Genomic DNA, 15,957 nt, shown 5'->3' with positions numbered 1-15,957 from the left:
ACTTAAGTATGTTCAAACCCATGACTTCTAATCGAGATTTAATTAGCTCCATATTAATCTCTTTTTTAGCTTAAAAACTTTTATTAATTCATTAATTATCAAATATGTTTAATATAGTAATACATCAAATTATATAGTTACGTTAAAAATCGATGAAACTGGTCTCTTTGATATGCTATTATTAATTTTTATTATACATTATTCGGAAATAGGGGCGAGGTTAGAAAATTCTTTTAGGCGTCAAAATTAAATTATAATTTTTATGATAGTAAAATTATAATTTCATCATTTTAATACATTATATCTTTGTATTTTTTAAAAGATTAAATCAAATTATTATAATTTGTAGAAGGGGCCAAAGTACAATTTTATTATTACTAATTTAAAATTTTTAAAAATTTAAAAAACCTAAATAAAAATTTTTAATTTTAGGAGAGGCTGGGCCCTTGCTAGCCTGCTAGTTACACCTCTGTTCAGAAAGGCAATGACAAAAGTAATAATTATTATGCATTTTGTCCTATTTATTAAAAAAATAAAATTAGTCCATATACGTTAAATCTAAGAGCAAATCGATTATTCCATTAAAATTTTTATCCATTTATACTATTAAAAACGGAGCTTTGTATGACAATATAAGATACATATAACACACCGAGTATAATTATCGGATTATTCCATCGAATACGCTAATTTTTAATAATAAAAATGAATAAAAAATTTAACTAAAAAGATTAATGTATTCATTAATTAATGTGCAAGAGTAAAATTACATTTTTTAAAAAATACAATTTGATTCCCATATAGATACCATAATACTTTGGGTTCCAAAGAAATCTTTGAAATAAATTCTAACCGTTTGATTGGAGGGGCAATAAATGAACGGTGAGAAAAAACCAAAGGGATGACATGAAAGTAAAGTGATCTGAAAGCCCAAAATATATAATAATGAAATGATGAAAACAGTTGGGGCAATTAATAAAATACAGGGTTTTGTTGCTTCCTGTACTAATTTAAATGCACCTCAAAACTTGTTCATCTATTTATTTTTACTTTTAAATTCCAACTTACTCTTTGGAGAGAATCATTTCTTAATGGATTAATATTGTCTCTGAGTCGAATCAAAGTTTTATCTTTAGCTTTTGTCGAGAGCTTGAGCCAGAAATAGGGTTTGTAAAGTGAGAATGCCTTGTTAAGTTCGACTGTACGTGATGCACGAGTCACCTATAGAATGGAATGTGTGCATCTCATGCTTAATGGGGTTTGAACTCTTGACTTATCGAGGTTTGCTCTTTCTAGAGAAATCTCCAAAATATCATTTGCTCAAATTTGATGGACCCCTCAATGGGTCAATATTGTCTTCGAGTTGAGTTGAGTTGAGGCTTAGCCTCTCCATTCCATCGAGAGCTTAAGCTTGAAGCAGAGTTTGCAGAGCGAGAGTACCTCGTTGGGCCCAACCATGCATGATGCACAAGCCACTACTGAGGGGATATGTGCATCCCACGCTTGATAAGAATTGAACCATTGACCTATAGAATATAATATAAGTTATCTTTAGGGGAATGAGATTTAGGATTATATCATATGGGTTAGGGGTCCAAATCCTACAAGCACAAGACACGCACATCCCTTCGATTGGTGGTATGATCTGATCTAATGAGGCGTTATTACTCTATAAACTTTTCATCAAACTCGAGCTCTCAACGAATTAGGAGATAAAATCCTAACTCCACCCAAAAACAATATTAATCTGTTGAGAGATCTGTCAACTTTAAAACGGATGATACTTTGAAAATAAAAATCGATTTAAAGCTTGATTATTTGAGTTTAATCATATGCTGAAGTTGGATTTATAAAATTTATTAATAATTTCAGCTATTCAAATTATTTTATATCTTTGGGTTGTCTAGAGGCGGTGGCACAACCAATAATGGAGGCATCATTAAACTAGGTACTATTATTTATTATAGCAAAACGTCATTCATGTTCTGCAGAGTATGTCTTTTAATGTGAAAAAGAAGAATTGAAAATTTAATATTATTTGTTATGGGTGGAAATCACCTACCAAGTCCCTCTAGTATAGGGACTAAATTAAATTAGTCCCTCTACTATTAAATACTTCAATTTAATTCTTATACTATTCAGTGGCGGGTCTAGGGACTAAGTTTTAGGGGGATTTAACTGAAATTTTCAAAAATTTTGGGAGTTTAATGAGATTTTTTTTTCTAAAAAAATAAAGTGTCTAATTAAAAATTTCAAAAATATATAAAAGACATAATGAAAATATTCAAAAATTTGAGGGGGCCAAATTAAAATTTTCAACAAATTCAAGAGAAAAACTAAGATATTCCAGATTTTATTTTTGGGTGGGATAAGGTCTTTGGTTTGCATACAATTCGCTACTGGTACTATTAAGAAAAATAACCGTAATAGAGTTAACATTTATTATTGAAAAAATGTTATGAAAATTATTATTTTTTATTTTCATTTCAACTCCAAAAAAAAAATCAAAATGTCAATCATGTGAACAATAAACGACATTTTAAAACAATATATGTTAACTATTAAAATTGGGATCTTATTTGATTCTTTTTTATAATAAAGGGATTAAATCGATCCATTTAATAAAAGAGAGACTAATTTGATCCGTTTCCTATAATAGAGGGACTTGACAAGTACATTCACCATTTGTTATATATGCAATAATAAACATAAAAGGTATTAGAAAGTTGAAACCCTAAAACTGCCTTTGAGCGAATGCATTACAAATAAGAGAGGATGCATTGTGGTTTTAAGCCATTGAAGAGTGGAAGAAGAAGAAAAGAAAAAAAAATGGTAGATTTTGAGGGGAATGTTGGCTGGCTCGAAGCTTAAACAAATATAGCTTCGGTTTTGGTTTAAGTTTCGGACCAGGCTTCATTCCTCTCAAAAATTTATGCATGTATTCGATTCGTCTCGACCCGATTTATATATGTTACTAAATCATTGTTTTCTTCTTTCTTGTTCATAGGTTCGCTTCAATCTCTCTCTCTCTATATATATGAAGATACGTACGTATATATATTTTATAACTACGAAAGGCTTTTTTAAACTCTAGAATAAAGGTTTTTCTTTGGTTTGTTTGTTGAATTTTCTGCTTTTATTATGAGTTGCAAACATAAAGAATGTTATTATAATCGGATTGCAATAATTATCAATGATGAATATCGATAATGACTAAATCCAAAACTATACCGTAACTCGGCTTTGTATATATATAATTCTCAAGCAAAGTTTTATTAATATCTTGCCTAATTCTGACTTTTTTTTTCTCTCAATCATAGCAAAACTTGCTGCATAAAATATGAATTTTAAATATGGAAAATACATTTAAATATGGAAATAAAATATACGTAATAGCCCTCTAAATATAAAAAATTAAATAATTTGAGTAGACACGTATTATATATATATTTCGACAATATATATATATATATAGAACCCTAATTAACAATGGGCATTACTTTAAATAAATATTAATCGAAAAGAAATTAAAATGAGATAATTATTTTTATAATTTACGATTTAAGTATCGAAATGTGTCTGAAAATTTAGAATTTGATGTTAGTTTGATTGTTCGTAGTTTTTGTATGAATTATTCAAAGTGTTGATGTCGATTTTTTTTACTTGACCTCTCTTCTCTCATCTTGTAAATAAAATGAAAAAGAATGGTGAACATAAAAATAGTAATTTTTTATGTAAGTTTTATGGTCTATGTTCGGGGTTTGTAGTTGTTCTTTCGAATAATGTTGTTTTTAAGGTTCAAAATATTGTTATTTTTTCACGAGTACAATGTATTTTACTATTGTGCCGATATTTAAAATTTGTGGTTCAATACTTAACGTGGACTCAACCGAGTATTGTTTTAAATAGTTTTAAATAAAAAAATAAAAATATTTAAGTGTATATACCAAGAGAAAAAATTGTAATTTATTAATATAATATTTTATCAAACTTGAGTAGATAGTAAGTACAAACATCCTTTTGCAATAATGTTAAATGAGACATCGATTCTCACAAAGTCATTCGGGTTTGATCTTGAAAAAACTTGAATTCGATTGATCAAGACGGATTCAAAATCGACTTGCAAGTCTAATTGAGTTTTTATTTTACTATTTTTTATCTTATGAAACCACAATTTTACCCTTATAGCATAGAAGTTAAATAATCGACTTTGAGTACTAAAATTGATAAAAAAAAAACAAATTTATTTGAGATTGAGCACAAGTAGATGAATTAAGTTTGGAGCTAGGCTCAAGCTTATAAATTGATATTCAATCCAGTTTGAGTCAGATATCTAATCGAGCTTGAACTTATCACCATTCGAGTTCAACTAGGTTCAATTACACCACTTATTCCAGTCTTTTTGTTGAAAAAAAAACATCAAGACAACTTATTCCCCGTTTATTTTCTAACTCAACTCGACTCCAGATTTAATCAAAACTCAATATAACTACTATATATAAAAAAAAGTAATCAATAAGTAAGCATCAAAAATCTAAATTTTAATATATGGCTTAAAATTCTCACAATATTTGTTTGAAATAAATCTTAAAATTATACATGAACTTTGGTATATATAGAACTTTAATTTTGATTCAATCATACACATTTAAAGAAATAAACACATCAATTTATTTTTTATATTGGATAAATATAATTATATGTATGGGAGAACAAAGCTTGGTAGAATCAATTTTAGTTGATGGAACGAGCAATAACAAATTGAGTGGAGTTACGTTTAATACATAATTTGCTCAACCGAGACTAGAAAGTAAGATTTCGTCACGTTCTGAGATCTTAAAATAAGATTGCCGATCATATAACCAAAATAGATTCAAGTGGATTGGGTAACGTACAACTGTTTGGGGAGCCTTCAGATTCAATACGGAATATACTAATAGCTGAGCGTAATACTGTTTCTTTGAGTCGTTAGCACTTTAAAAATGTAATCATTTTGTGCTGTTTTTTTCTATTGAAAAAATATAATTATATGTATATGCAGAATATAAATAAAATCAAAATTCATATATAAAATTACAGATTAAACTATAGTTTATGTATAATTTTGAGATCTATTCCGAAAAAAAAAAACTGGGGAGCAATTAATTTTTGTTTTGTTTTTCTTTACTGGGATCGAAGCTTAGATCTATTTGTACAGATGAATCATGATTACGTTTTGGAGATGAAAAAAAGGGGTAAGAAAAGATGCTGCGTTTTCAAGTAGTTAAACTATCAGTCACCGATCTCGGCAATGCTTTGCTCCTCCGTCAGCCGTGGCAGGCAGCAGCTCAGCCCATCATCATTTTTCCTTTTACTATTACTGCTCAGTCATTGTGTAGACTGTAGAGAAAAAGTTGCACAAGATTCTCCAATATATATGTGTATATATATATATGTAAATGTGCATGTTAAATTCAATATTGGTTTTTTAGTTGATGTGAGATAAGATCACATTAAATTTTAACTTGATTTGAATTCTCAAACCTTAAATAAATAAAGATTTTCGAAAAATTTAAATTTCAAATCTTATTTAAAAGGATATCAAATTCTTAGAATAGGGCGGAATTAAGCTGTAAATTTTTGTAGCGGTTAAAATGTAAATTTGTCATTTTAATAGTTATATTTTTTTAATTTTTTAAAGGCATAATAATAAATTTAATACTTAACCGTTTTGTAACCATTATTCTTTTTTGAGCTAAATTCAATCATTTATATTTTAAAAAGTCAAAACGCATTTTTAATGAAAATTTTGACTAAAATATCCACTTTTTAATGATGTTCGTACGACAACTCTTGTGACAATTTAGTGTACTTTATGATAACATGACACTATTTGTTTTATATCTTCATTACCAAATAACTAAAAAATTATAGTAAAAAAACATAAAAATTCAAAAATAAATAAAAAGATAAAAAAATACATAATGTCAAATTTAGCCATTAACATTTGTATTTTTTTATCAAAATAACCCTAATTGTATTTTTGAGCTTTTTTTTTTTGCTATCAACCTTTGTTTTTTTCTTTCAAACTCCCTATTCTAATAGATTTGATGAAAATACCGTTAAAAAAATTTATGGGGATAATGAAGGATTTCATACGTAGAATATTTAATAATATGTAATTTATTACTTTGATAACCTAATAAGATGATTACATGTGAACAATAATACATAGAATTAAAAAAATAACTCTTAATTTAAATAAAATGATTGAAGGATTCATTTTTCTAAAATATTTTAATCTTTCGCATGTTTGTTAAGTGAGAGGTCTTTTTAATAAGTTAAGTTTTTTTGTTAATTTCATATATTCTCTTTAAATTAAGAGTTATTTTTTAATTTTATGTATTATTTATCTATTTATGATCTTCCACATATAATTATTTAAATTACATCTCATTAAAGACATTTCACATCATCCCTGTTAACATTTTTAATGGTATTTTGATCAAATATGTTAAAGAACAATTTTAAAAAAGATTAATAATAAAAAGGAGCTCAAAAATACAATTAAGGCTATTTTAACAAAACATACAAACATTAGTAACTAAATTTATGATTAAGCCATAAAAACAAAAAGCATCAAATACACCATCCTACACTTTGAGTAGATCATACAAGGGTAGTACAAAACTATTTGATGAAATTTTAAATTTTATTCACGTAAATGATATATTTCAAATTTAAAGTAAATAAAACACCTAAAAATTTCCACTCATAATATAGATTACCCTAGTTTCTTCTTGTTACTACTTGGTTAGCTATTGTATTTATTCACGTTTGTAACTGCTATTTAAGTTTATACTTACCTAAATTCATCTAAAATAGCATTTTAACTTCTAATTCATCCTATTTTGTTTATGCTATATTTGCTATTTCAGAATTGAATTATAATTTGATTTTCAAAGTTAGGGTAAAAAAAAAATGAAAAATGAATTGTATAAGATAGGATAATTTTATCTTAAATTCATATATCACCTGAAACCGTAATGAAATAACGTCCTACGTCTTTTAACACTTGACACTGGAAAAAATGAAATATCAATACGTTGGAGTTTCGTAATGTTATTATTCCAGAATATTACATTAACGGATCATTACGCTGCGTCATGTCATGTCATCGTATCATACTTTAATTTCTTACTGTTATATTTGTCACAATCAAAATCTCAAAATTACAATGTCCAAAATGCCAAAAGATCTTTTTAGCATCTCTTTTAGTTGAGAAAACCTATGAATTTTTAAGGAACTAAAGAGAGGCTTGAAATCCCAACTCCGGCAACGACGAGCCAATCGAACGGATGCACTGTTCACCAAAAACCGACCCTTTTTTTCAAAAAAGAACAATTCACACATACATGTCTTATACTAATAGTGAGAGATCTAAAAGTTCAAAGATGATAGATAGACTCCTAAACATCGAACGAAAGCAAATGATATTCCTTTTCTTTATTACTCATCTCATAATATTAGACCCAAAAATAAATTATTTTAACAAAGCAAAAAGCCCCCAAGTAGTAAGTTTATGGGATATATTTCTAGACAATTCAATGTCTACTTTTGAACCAGGACCAAGTGAAGATTGTAGCATCCCCGTTATAAACAACCCGTTCAAAACTTGATCAGGAACTCGTCCCACCGTAAAATCGACATCAAAATTTGTAACTTTACAGTAATTTCGACATGAAACCCATTTTTCCTGTTTTTCCCATCAAGCCAAACAAACAGCGGTAATTTACCGCTTACCAGCAACAGCTCCAGTCCATTTAGTCGTGATGTTCAAGGAATTTTGAAGAGGATCTTCAGCCTTTGAACCAACCTCCATTCATCAAGGGTCAGATCATCCTAGAAGAATTTGAAGTTATATTAGACTATCTAAGCCGATAAAAAATCGGATATGATACTTGTAATATGGCTAAGAACAATGTGATATGTAGCTTCGGATATATAACTTACCCGATAATTAGCTTTGAGAATATCGATCGATCTTCTAGAAATATGACTAACAAGCTCATCTTCAAGCTCAAAATGCCTTCCATACATTTTCTGTTGCTCCTCGGTATTGGATCCAACTATCTGCAACAACACAAACTAAAAGAGTGAGTATCACACACACATATGTTCGTTTTTCCAAGATTTGCACACATTTAAAGATCAAATACGGGCGTCTAACAAGCCTTTTAAAAGATTACAAAAAATTGGAGCAATATAGGCACTCGACAAAGCAATAGTTGAAGAATCGTTTGTCATCATATCATAATTCACAATCATCTTTTATCTTCTCTGTCATCCTATATGTACCTTCCCCCTAATTTTTTTCGGATTTGAAAAGGACAAAAGGAGGGATTGGTGTAAAGAGTTGCGTCGCTAATGTCTAAGAACAAGATTTCTTTCTTTCCTTCAATTCGACGAAACATAAGTACTAGTTTAGTGACTGAGCATTGTCTCAAAGCAAAGTATGAATGAGCTGAATGAGGTGATTTTCAAAAGAAAAATGATTTGGAGATTAAAAACTTATGAGGTAACTAAGGGTTAGCTAGATCTTCAATTCCCTCTAAGAAAATTAGTTAAAAGAACAACTTCAAATTCCATGGAATAAGATTTGCCACAATTTATGATGTCCATCTTATCGGTGTTCAATTACAAGCTTCGAATATGTTCATAGGTAGAGTTTTTTTAACTAGACAAGCAAAGTTAAAACAATCAATATATATCCTTAAGCTATAATAAAAATGATAAAAACATAAACGGGAAAAGCCTAGTTTTATAACCCCACTTGAGGAGACAAAGAGAGTCCACTGCTAGTATGGAAAAATGATACATGTTTGTATTGGCCCGTGCTGTAAAATGTGTACTAAGTTCTCTATCAAGGACTGACATAAGATTCATAGTGTGAATCAAACCTAATCTTTGTGCATCAGTTACTTGAAAGCTCAAGGACAAGTGGAAATAGTTGGTACTTAGAGCCTCAAGGTGAGCTCAATAAAGTCAAGAATGAGAGTTACCTCCAAATTTAGGGTAGAGTTTTTTTAACTAGACAAGCAAAGTTAAAACAATCAATATATATCCTTAAGCTATAATAAAAATGATAAAAACATAAACGGGAAAAGCCTAGTTTTATAACCCCACTTGAGGAGACAAAGAGAGTCCACTGCTAGTATGGAAAAATGATACATGTTTGTATTGGCCCGTGCTGTAAAATGTGTACTAAGTTCTCTATCAAGGACTGACATAAGATTCATAGTGTGAATCAAACCTAATCTTTGTGCATCAGTTACTTGAAAGCTCAAGGACAAGTGGAAATAGTTGGTACTTAGAGCCTCAAGGTGAGCTCAATAAAGTCAAGAATGAGAGTTACCTCCAAATTTAGGGGAAATAACTAAAGATTTTATTGCATAATTTCTTATACTAAAAGAGGATTAGTCCAAGGACAGCTTCCATAGTTTATATTCGAAAATATGGAATCAGTCATATCGTCATATCCACTTAGTTAACTTAAGATTCCGAAATCAGTTATATTTAAAAGGTGATAAAATATTGAAGAGTCTGAGAAGCAACTATCATACCTTAATGGCTACCTTCTGGCCTTTCTTGGCAGAATCAACTGGTTTATGGTTATTCTCAATTGAAGCTATTCGACCAATATCAATGAATTCTCTTTGAGGAATACAAATTGGCGTCCCAACCTGCACAATATAGACAGTATTAGGAAAATACAAATCGTGAACACTACATTAATAAAAATACTGAATTTAACAACAAATTTACAACAGTAGCTTCAGACTCAATTTCACATAGGATACACCAGGCCAACCACACAAGTATGCTCATCAACTACGGATTGTTTTGAGTCATGGCTTACTACACCCAATAGAAAAAATATAACAAGTAGGATCTTGGAGCCAGCTTTTCATACCATGCCAAGTGGACATCAGATCTACATCCTATATTGGTGCATGTACTTTAGACGGTTCTTTTTAATAGTATAGGGACTAAATTGACCTATTTAATAAATAGAGGGACTAATTTGATCCAGTCCCTATAATACAGGGACCTCCCAGGTACTTTAACCTCCTAATATCTGTCAATATTTTGGTTATTCGAGGGGACTAAAACAGTTCTCAATGCAACATCGGATAGGTTATATGCTAGACATGTTCAAGAAACCTATTGATCGAGCACTTCCTGCCTTTGTAAACACTCTAGCTAGAATACAGGTTCAAGGGTATAAAGTTGGTTTAGATACTTATCAAAAACATTCTAAAACTTCATGTAATAATTAGCATTAGCAACCAAACTTGCTTTGTAAACTTATTTAGTAAAGCATATACTAAAAGAGCTGATAATAGTTGTACCCTTAAAATGCCTTCAAGGATATCCACCCCCAAGACAATTGGATCCTTCTTGTTAAAAATGCAGTTAGGTAAAATCTTCAAAACACAAGGGAAGACTGCTTCATCCGCTGCTTCCCTCTTTCTCTCCTCTTTGAGACCATCAATATATGCTTTGAATTGGTCGAATAAGTGATAAATGATATCAGCAATAAAAATCCTCACACCCAATTCATCTGCTAGTTCTCGTGCCTCCGGGGTCACCTTGACGTCAAAAGCCAAAATAGTAGCATACTCATTTTTCTTTTCAAGCATGACACTGGCCTTCATTACGTCTTTTTTGTGTACAGGGCCTAAGCCTATACCACTAACAGGAATATTTACTTCCGGAGTTTTCAGAAATTCCAGCAATGCTTCCAAAGAGCCAAGGGTAGATGCTTGTACGTAAACCCCTTCCCCGCTTTTGTCAATCCTACTCATGACTGACTGCATATCTTCCTTTGCTGCCTCTTTGATATCTTCCAAATCATCATCAGGACCTACAACATAGATGCTGGTGCCAGCAATAGCATGCTCAAGGCCCTGCATAATGATACAACAGAAAATTAACTCATAACTTATTTACACAGTTATCAAATAATAATAGAGAAGCAAATGTATTGCTAAGTTTCACAACCTGTGCAGCAATCTTGATACCCTGTGCTGCTTTGATCTCCTTGTGCTGCATATACGCTCCCTACAATTATACAAACAAAAAGTCAGCATGCTGCACTTTATACAATTATCCAAAAATAAAGGCCTCATTGTGTAGAAAAATCCCAAATATTTTAAGTAATATGGACCTTATCAGACAACCAGATTAGAACAAAGCAATTGCCAGTCATCAACATATGAACGAGTAAATGCACCATAAAATTACAGTTACTCATGAAGGTGATACCTAGTCTTATGGTAACATTCATTTATATTCAGAGAAAACAAAGGACATCGTCAAGTAATATTAACGTCATTAAAAAGCAATACATAGGATTCCAAAATAAGAGAATTCTATTGCATCTATAAACATTAAGTAGCTTCCGATATAAACTGCATTTCCAGCCGGAGAATTTAAACAGATATGAGAAAAGCCCCACCAGAAAACCATACCTTCACTCGGATTTCCTTCATAGGGTGGGGTGTCAACAATGCTCTGATAGTGGTGACAATAGGGCCCTGAGAAAGGAAGCTAGCACTTGAGAATTTAAGAGAATTTAAGATCTAGCGATCCAATAAAATCTTCAGCTAAATAAGAAGCTTAAATGCTTGCCTGCAAGCCACAAACAACAATTTGATCTCCTTCATGAAGAACACCATTAACCAACACAACATCAATAGTTGTCCCAAGCCCTTCAATGACCTTCACTTCCAAGACCGTACACTGGCACAAAATTCAATTTCCAAAATGTCTCATACTGCACAATGATGGAAGAGTAAATAATTTTTAAATAGAAAGGAGAGTATTAAAACACACCTGCACTTCATCACTGAATGTAAGTTTTTCAACCATTGTTTTCTGGGTCCACTGGACCAGTAATAATAACAAATCTGGGATGCCTTCTCCACTGCAACATCAATAAACGCAAAATGTTAGGCCAGTGCTCAAAATTCAATTACCATGTAGATATGAAACTTGTAGAGCATCCATGACTAACGTGACTGCACTTGTAGGCACAATGCTGAAAGTTTCACCCATTTCCTTATTTTTGTAATACAATTCAGTATTCAACCCTTGCTCCTTGAACTGAGTTATAACCTTTAAATAAAAAGAGAACACAAAATTAACAAATTTCCCCCAAAATCAGATAGAACATAGTATTAGATGAAAAGAGTTTATGCGAATTTTACATATGTAACTCTCCTATTGAATTCGGATAGAACATCTTTAGTTTGTTTCTTAAGTGTCATCCCAATTGGTGAATTGCGACGAGCTTTCCAGTCATAAAGCCTGTCTACCTGCAATTTTTTAAAGGAAGAGAACAAAATAATAAATAAATAAAAAGCATCAAAGAAAGGTAAGGAAAAAAAGTAACCAACTAATCAGAAGTTCAGGCAAAGATCCCTCTTTACCTTATTCAATGCAATAATGAACTCAGTTTTCCTCATTTTCAAAAGATTGAGGGACTCTATTGTCTGTGGCTCTAAACCATGCATAATGTCGACAACCAAGATGGCAATATCACATAACCCTGATCCCCTTGACCGAAGATTTGTAAAGGATTCGTGACCGGGGGTATCAATAACTAATAAGCCCGGAACCTTCAGTGTGGCATCAGCCTTCAATTCCTTTGTTCTCTCCCGTATGTTAGCAGCAGGAAAATATGTTGCACCAATCTGTTGTGTAATACCACCAGCCTCACCTTCTTGAACATTAGTGCCTCGGATGCAATCCAGCAGCTTTGTTTTACCAGTATCAACATGCCCCATAATGCAGCAAATCGGGGACCGAAGGTCTTCACTCTGCTTAGGAGAAGCATCTGATTTTGGTACCTTATTTTGCACAGCAGTATTTTTCTTCAAGTTCTTGTCTGTAGATTTAACTTCTGGCTGAGATGTATTTGATTGGGAAGTCACCGGTTTCTTGGCCTCAACCATTGGCTTGGCAACTGCAGGAGGGGCTGCAAAACATAATAAAAAAATAAATTAACAATCATCAGGAGGCAACAAAATCAACAAGCAATGCAGATAGTAACAGTCACCTGCATTCCGTGAAGCCAGTGGAGCGCTCTTTATATCTTTCTGCACTGCAGGCTTGGGCACAGAATCAGCTTCTTCATCATCAAAGGCACCCTTGATATTAAGATTAACATCATCCCAACTCTTTTCATCCCATTCACCATCATCATCATCTTCTTCTTCCATTCCATTCCCTTCAGCAGCATCCGCAACTACAGATTTATCTTCTGTGTTATTTGATTCTACTTCATCAACCTTCTCATCATCCACTGACTCCAACTCAACCTTGGTTTCCGACTCTTCTTGCTCTTTTGCCTTTGATTGAGTATTTTCCTCCGGCTTAGTAGAAGCAGCATCATTAGCATGTTGAACTGATTTAGACTTCTTTGTTTGATATATGGGTCGTTTTGTAGGTGCACCTTCTTTGTCTGCAGTAGGCAAAGACAAGCCTCCGGCATTGGCCAATATCTGGTTCCTCATTGCCTCCCGGCGGCGAGCTTCTTCCTTTTGCTTCCCAGTCAACAACTTCCCTTCCTGCTTCTTCTTTAAGAGCTTCTCCTTTTCCCTTTCCTTCTTCCTACGCTTAGCCTCCTCTGCTTGTCGCTCAAGCTCTTCCTGTCGACGTCGCTCTTCTTCTTCCTTCCTCAACCTCTCCTCTTCTTCCTTTTTCTTCCTCTCTTCTGCTTCTTTTCTCCTAGCAAGTGCCTCCTGCATCTCCCTAACATGCTTTGGTAGTTTCTTGTCAGCAGCTTTACTCTTAGCATCTTTCTTTTTGGCATCAGAGGTCTCTGTTTTCGTTTCCTCTTCCTTAACCGCTGCTGCAGCTGCAGCCGCCTTCTTCTCCTTTTCCTTTTCCTTCTTTTTTTTCTTCTTCTTTGCTGCAGCAGACTCTGCAGGTTCATCCTCACCTTCTTTCTCACCTGTAGCATCAGCAGCGATAACTGGCTCCGGCTCTGGCTCTGGCTCTGGCTGAACCTGGGCTTTCTCCTCCTGGGGAGGGGCTGCTGTTATGGGTTTTGTTACGGCAGGCCCCTCACCAAGTTCAGCAAGAATTTTATCCAAATCTTCCTCCTCTTGTGCAGTCCTTCCACTCTTATTCTTCTTCTTGTTCCTCTTCTTGTTCTTCGAAGTTTCCACAGCCTCTTCACTCTTGTTGTTGGTTTTAGAATCAACAGCTTCAACATTTCTAGTTCCTAAACTTGATAGTTCGGTTTCAACCATGTCTGAAACTTCACTTTGCAGCTCTGCCTCATCACCCAAGGCTGCAAATGCGGCACTACTTTTCTTCTTGGATGACTTCTTTTTCTTACCTGAAAATGCAACCATGGAAGTATTGTCATCGTAATCATCAATAGCAGCGGCACCAGTGGATTCAGGTACTGAAGCATCTCCTTCATCTTCGTCATCAAGCAATGCTGCACTGAAAGAATTACCACTCTTCTTAGAAGACTTTGATTTTGACTTCTTTTTCTTATCTGAGAAAGAAAAAGAAGGAACATCATCTTCCTCATGCTCTTTCAACTCCGAATCGCTTTCAAGTTCATCAAGTGCGGGGGCACTGGATGGATTACCAACCTTCTTAGAAGACTTCGACTTCTTTTTCTTATCTGATGAAGGAAACACAGGAACATCATCTTCCACATCCTCTTTGGCGCCTTCTTCATCACCAAGCTCATCGAGTACCATGGCAGTGAACCTACTTCCACCGCCCTTTTTCCCACCCTTGGACTTCTTCTTTCCCGCAAAAGCCTTAGCAATCAAATCATCACCATCATCATCATCAACCTCAACCTTGCTCTCTTCCTTTGAAACATCGCCACCATCATCAACAACCTCCCCATCATCATCTTCAGCAGCAATTGCATCAAAAGCTGACCCTCCAATAGCTTTCCCACTCTTCTTTGACGATTTGGATTTCTTTTTCTTATCCGAGAAAGAAATCGAAGGAACATCTTCTTCCTCGGCTTTCATCTCATCGACTTTCACACTGAACTCCTCATCAAATTCATCGAGTGCAGCCGCTGCAAACCTATTTCCACCCTTCTTTCCCCCTTTAGACTTCTTCTTTTTGCCTTTCAAAGCTTTAGCGACCACATCCTCATCATTCTCCTCATTCACTTCCATCCGATCATCATCATCAGCAAGAGCATCAAAAGCCGACCCTCCAGCCATTCTAACACACCTCCTATGATTTCACTTTTCTGATCAGTGCCTAAAACCAAAAGCATAAACTACCTAAAAGCACTAATTCGATCCTGTTTTTCGTTCAAGCAGATCAGATATATAAAAAAAAACTGTGGTAACCTCAAGAAAAATAAGATTAAAAAATGTAAAACCTATCCGCCAGGAATGACGTCAGTGGTGGCGGATCTCGACGGTGGAGAGAGAATTCTCCGATTCTCAAGCGAACGAACGAAAACGAAGAAGATAAAGAGGAATAATGAATCAGATGAATAAGAGAGGTTTACCGGCGGAAACAACGGCGGCTGCCAACTCAAAATATGTAGAGAGAGAATAGCTGCCGCTGATGGTTTCAGAGAGAGAAAAATAGAACAAAAATTGGATTAGGTTTTCCGTTTATGATTTTATAGTGGTGAACAAAAGGATGAAACCGGGTCAAAATTAAACCGACTCTGACCCGTACTGGGCCTAGAGGCGTTTTTCGGTCGGTTAGGCTGAGGCCCGAAACTTTTTAAAATCTCTTATTTTTATGCTCATTCAAATTATACGGGTAAAAAGATATGGGTAAACTACACATAAGGTCTCTAAATTATTAGTAGGTTTATGTTTTGGTTACTTACCTTCAAAAAGTTACAAAATGGTCACTGAACCATTCAAAAGTTTTCATTTAAGTCACTCAACTATTTAAAAGTTTTTA

At 33.3% G+C, this 15,957-nt stretch overlaps 1 protein-coding gene across 1 annotated transcript; it reads right to left on the bottom strand.

Moving 5' to 3' along the window:
• Positions 1 to 7,462: 7,462 nt before the first annotated feature.
• LOC107933369 (eukaryotic translation initiation factor 5B) lies at positions 7,463 to 15,662 on the bottom strand. Its single transcript, XM_016865558.2, has 12 exons — positions 13,103 to 15,662; positions 12,474 to 13,021; positions 12,252 to 12,359; positions 12,059 to 12,159; positions 11,878 to 11,968; positions 11,674 to 11,784; positions 11,514 to 11,579; positions 11,044 to 11,103; positions 10,392 to 10,949; positions 9,603 to 9,722; positions 7,993 to 8,112; positions 7,463 to 7,881 (listed from the first exon to the last, which is right to left on the bottom strand). The coding sequence occupies exons 1-12, from the start codon at positions 15,249 to 15,251 to the stop codon at positions 7,816 to 7,818; spliced, it is 4,098 nt and encodes a 1,365-aa protein (XP_016721047.2). The 5' UTR covers positions 15,252 to 15,662; the 3' UTR covers positions 7,463 to 7,815.
• Between the last annotated feature and the right edge of the window lie 295 nt (positions 15,663 to 15,957).

This window comes from Gossypium hirsutum, chromosome A04, assembly GCF_007990345.1.
Source record: "Gossypium hirsutum isolate 1008001.06 chromosome A04, Gossypium_hirsutum_v2.1, whole genome shotgun sequence".
Classification (NCBI taxonomy): domain Eukaryota; kingdom Viridiplantae; phylum Streptophyta; class Magnoliopsida; order Malvales; family Malvaceae; genus Gossypium; species Gossypium hirsutum.
The sequence above is the reverse complement of the archived record's forward strand: the minus strand, read 5'-3'. Positions and strand labels throughout refer to the sequence as shown.

Excerpts from the sequence above, each read along its gene's own strand:
- LOC107933369 (XM_016865558.2), bottom strand. The coding sequence starts at position 15,251 with ATGGCTGGAGGGTCGGCTTTTGATGCTCTTGCTGATGATGATGATCGG. Across the intron at positions 13,022-13,102 it reads ACTGGCTTCACGGAATGCAG|CCCCTCCTGCAGTTGCCAAG; the intron begins GTGACTGTTACT and ends TATGTTTTGCAG. Across the intron at positions 8,113-9,602 it reads GCCAGAAGGTAGCCATTAAG|ATAGTTGGATCCAATACCGA; the intron begins GTATGATAGTTG and ends GTGTTGTTGCAG.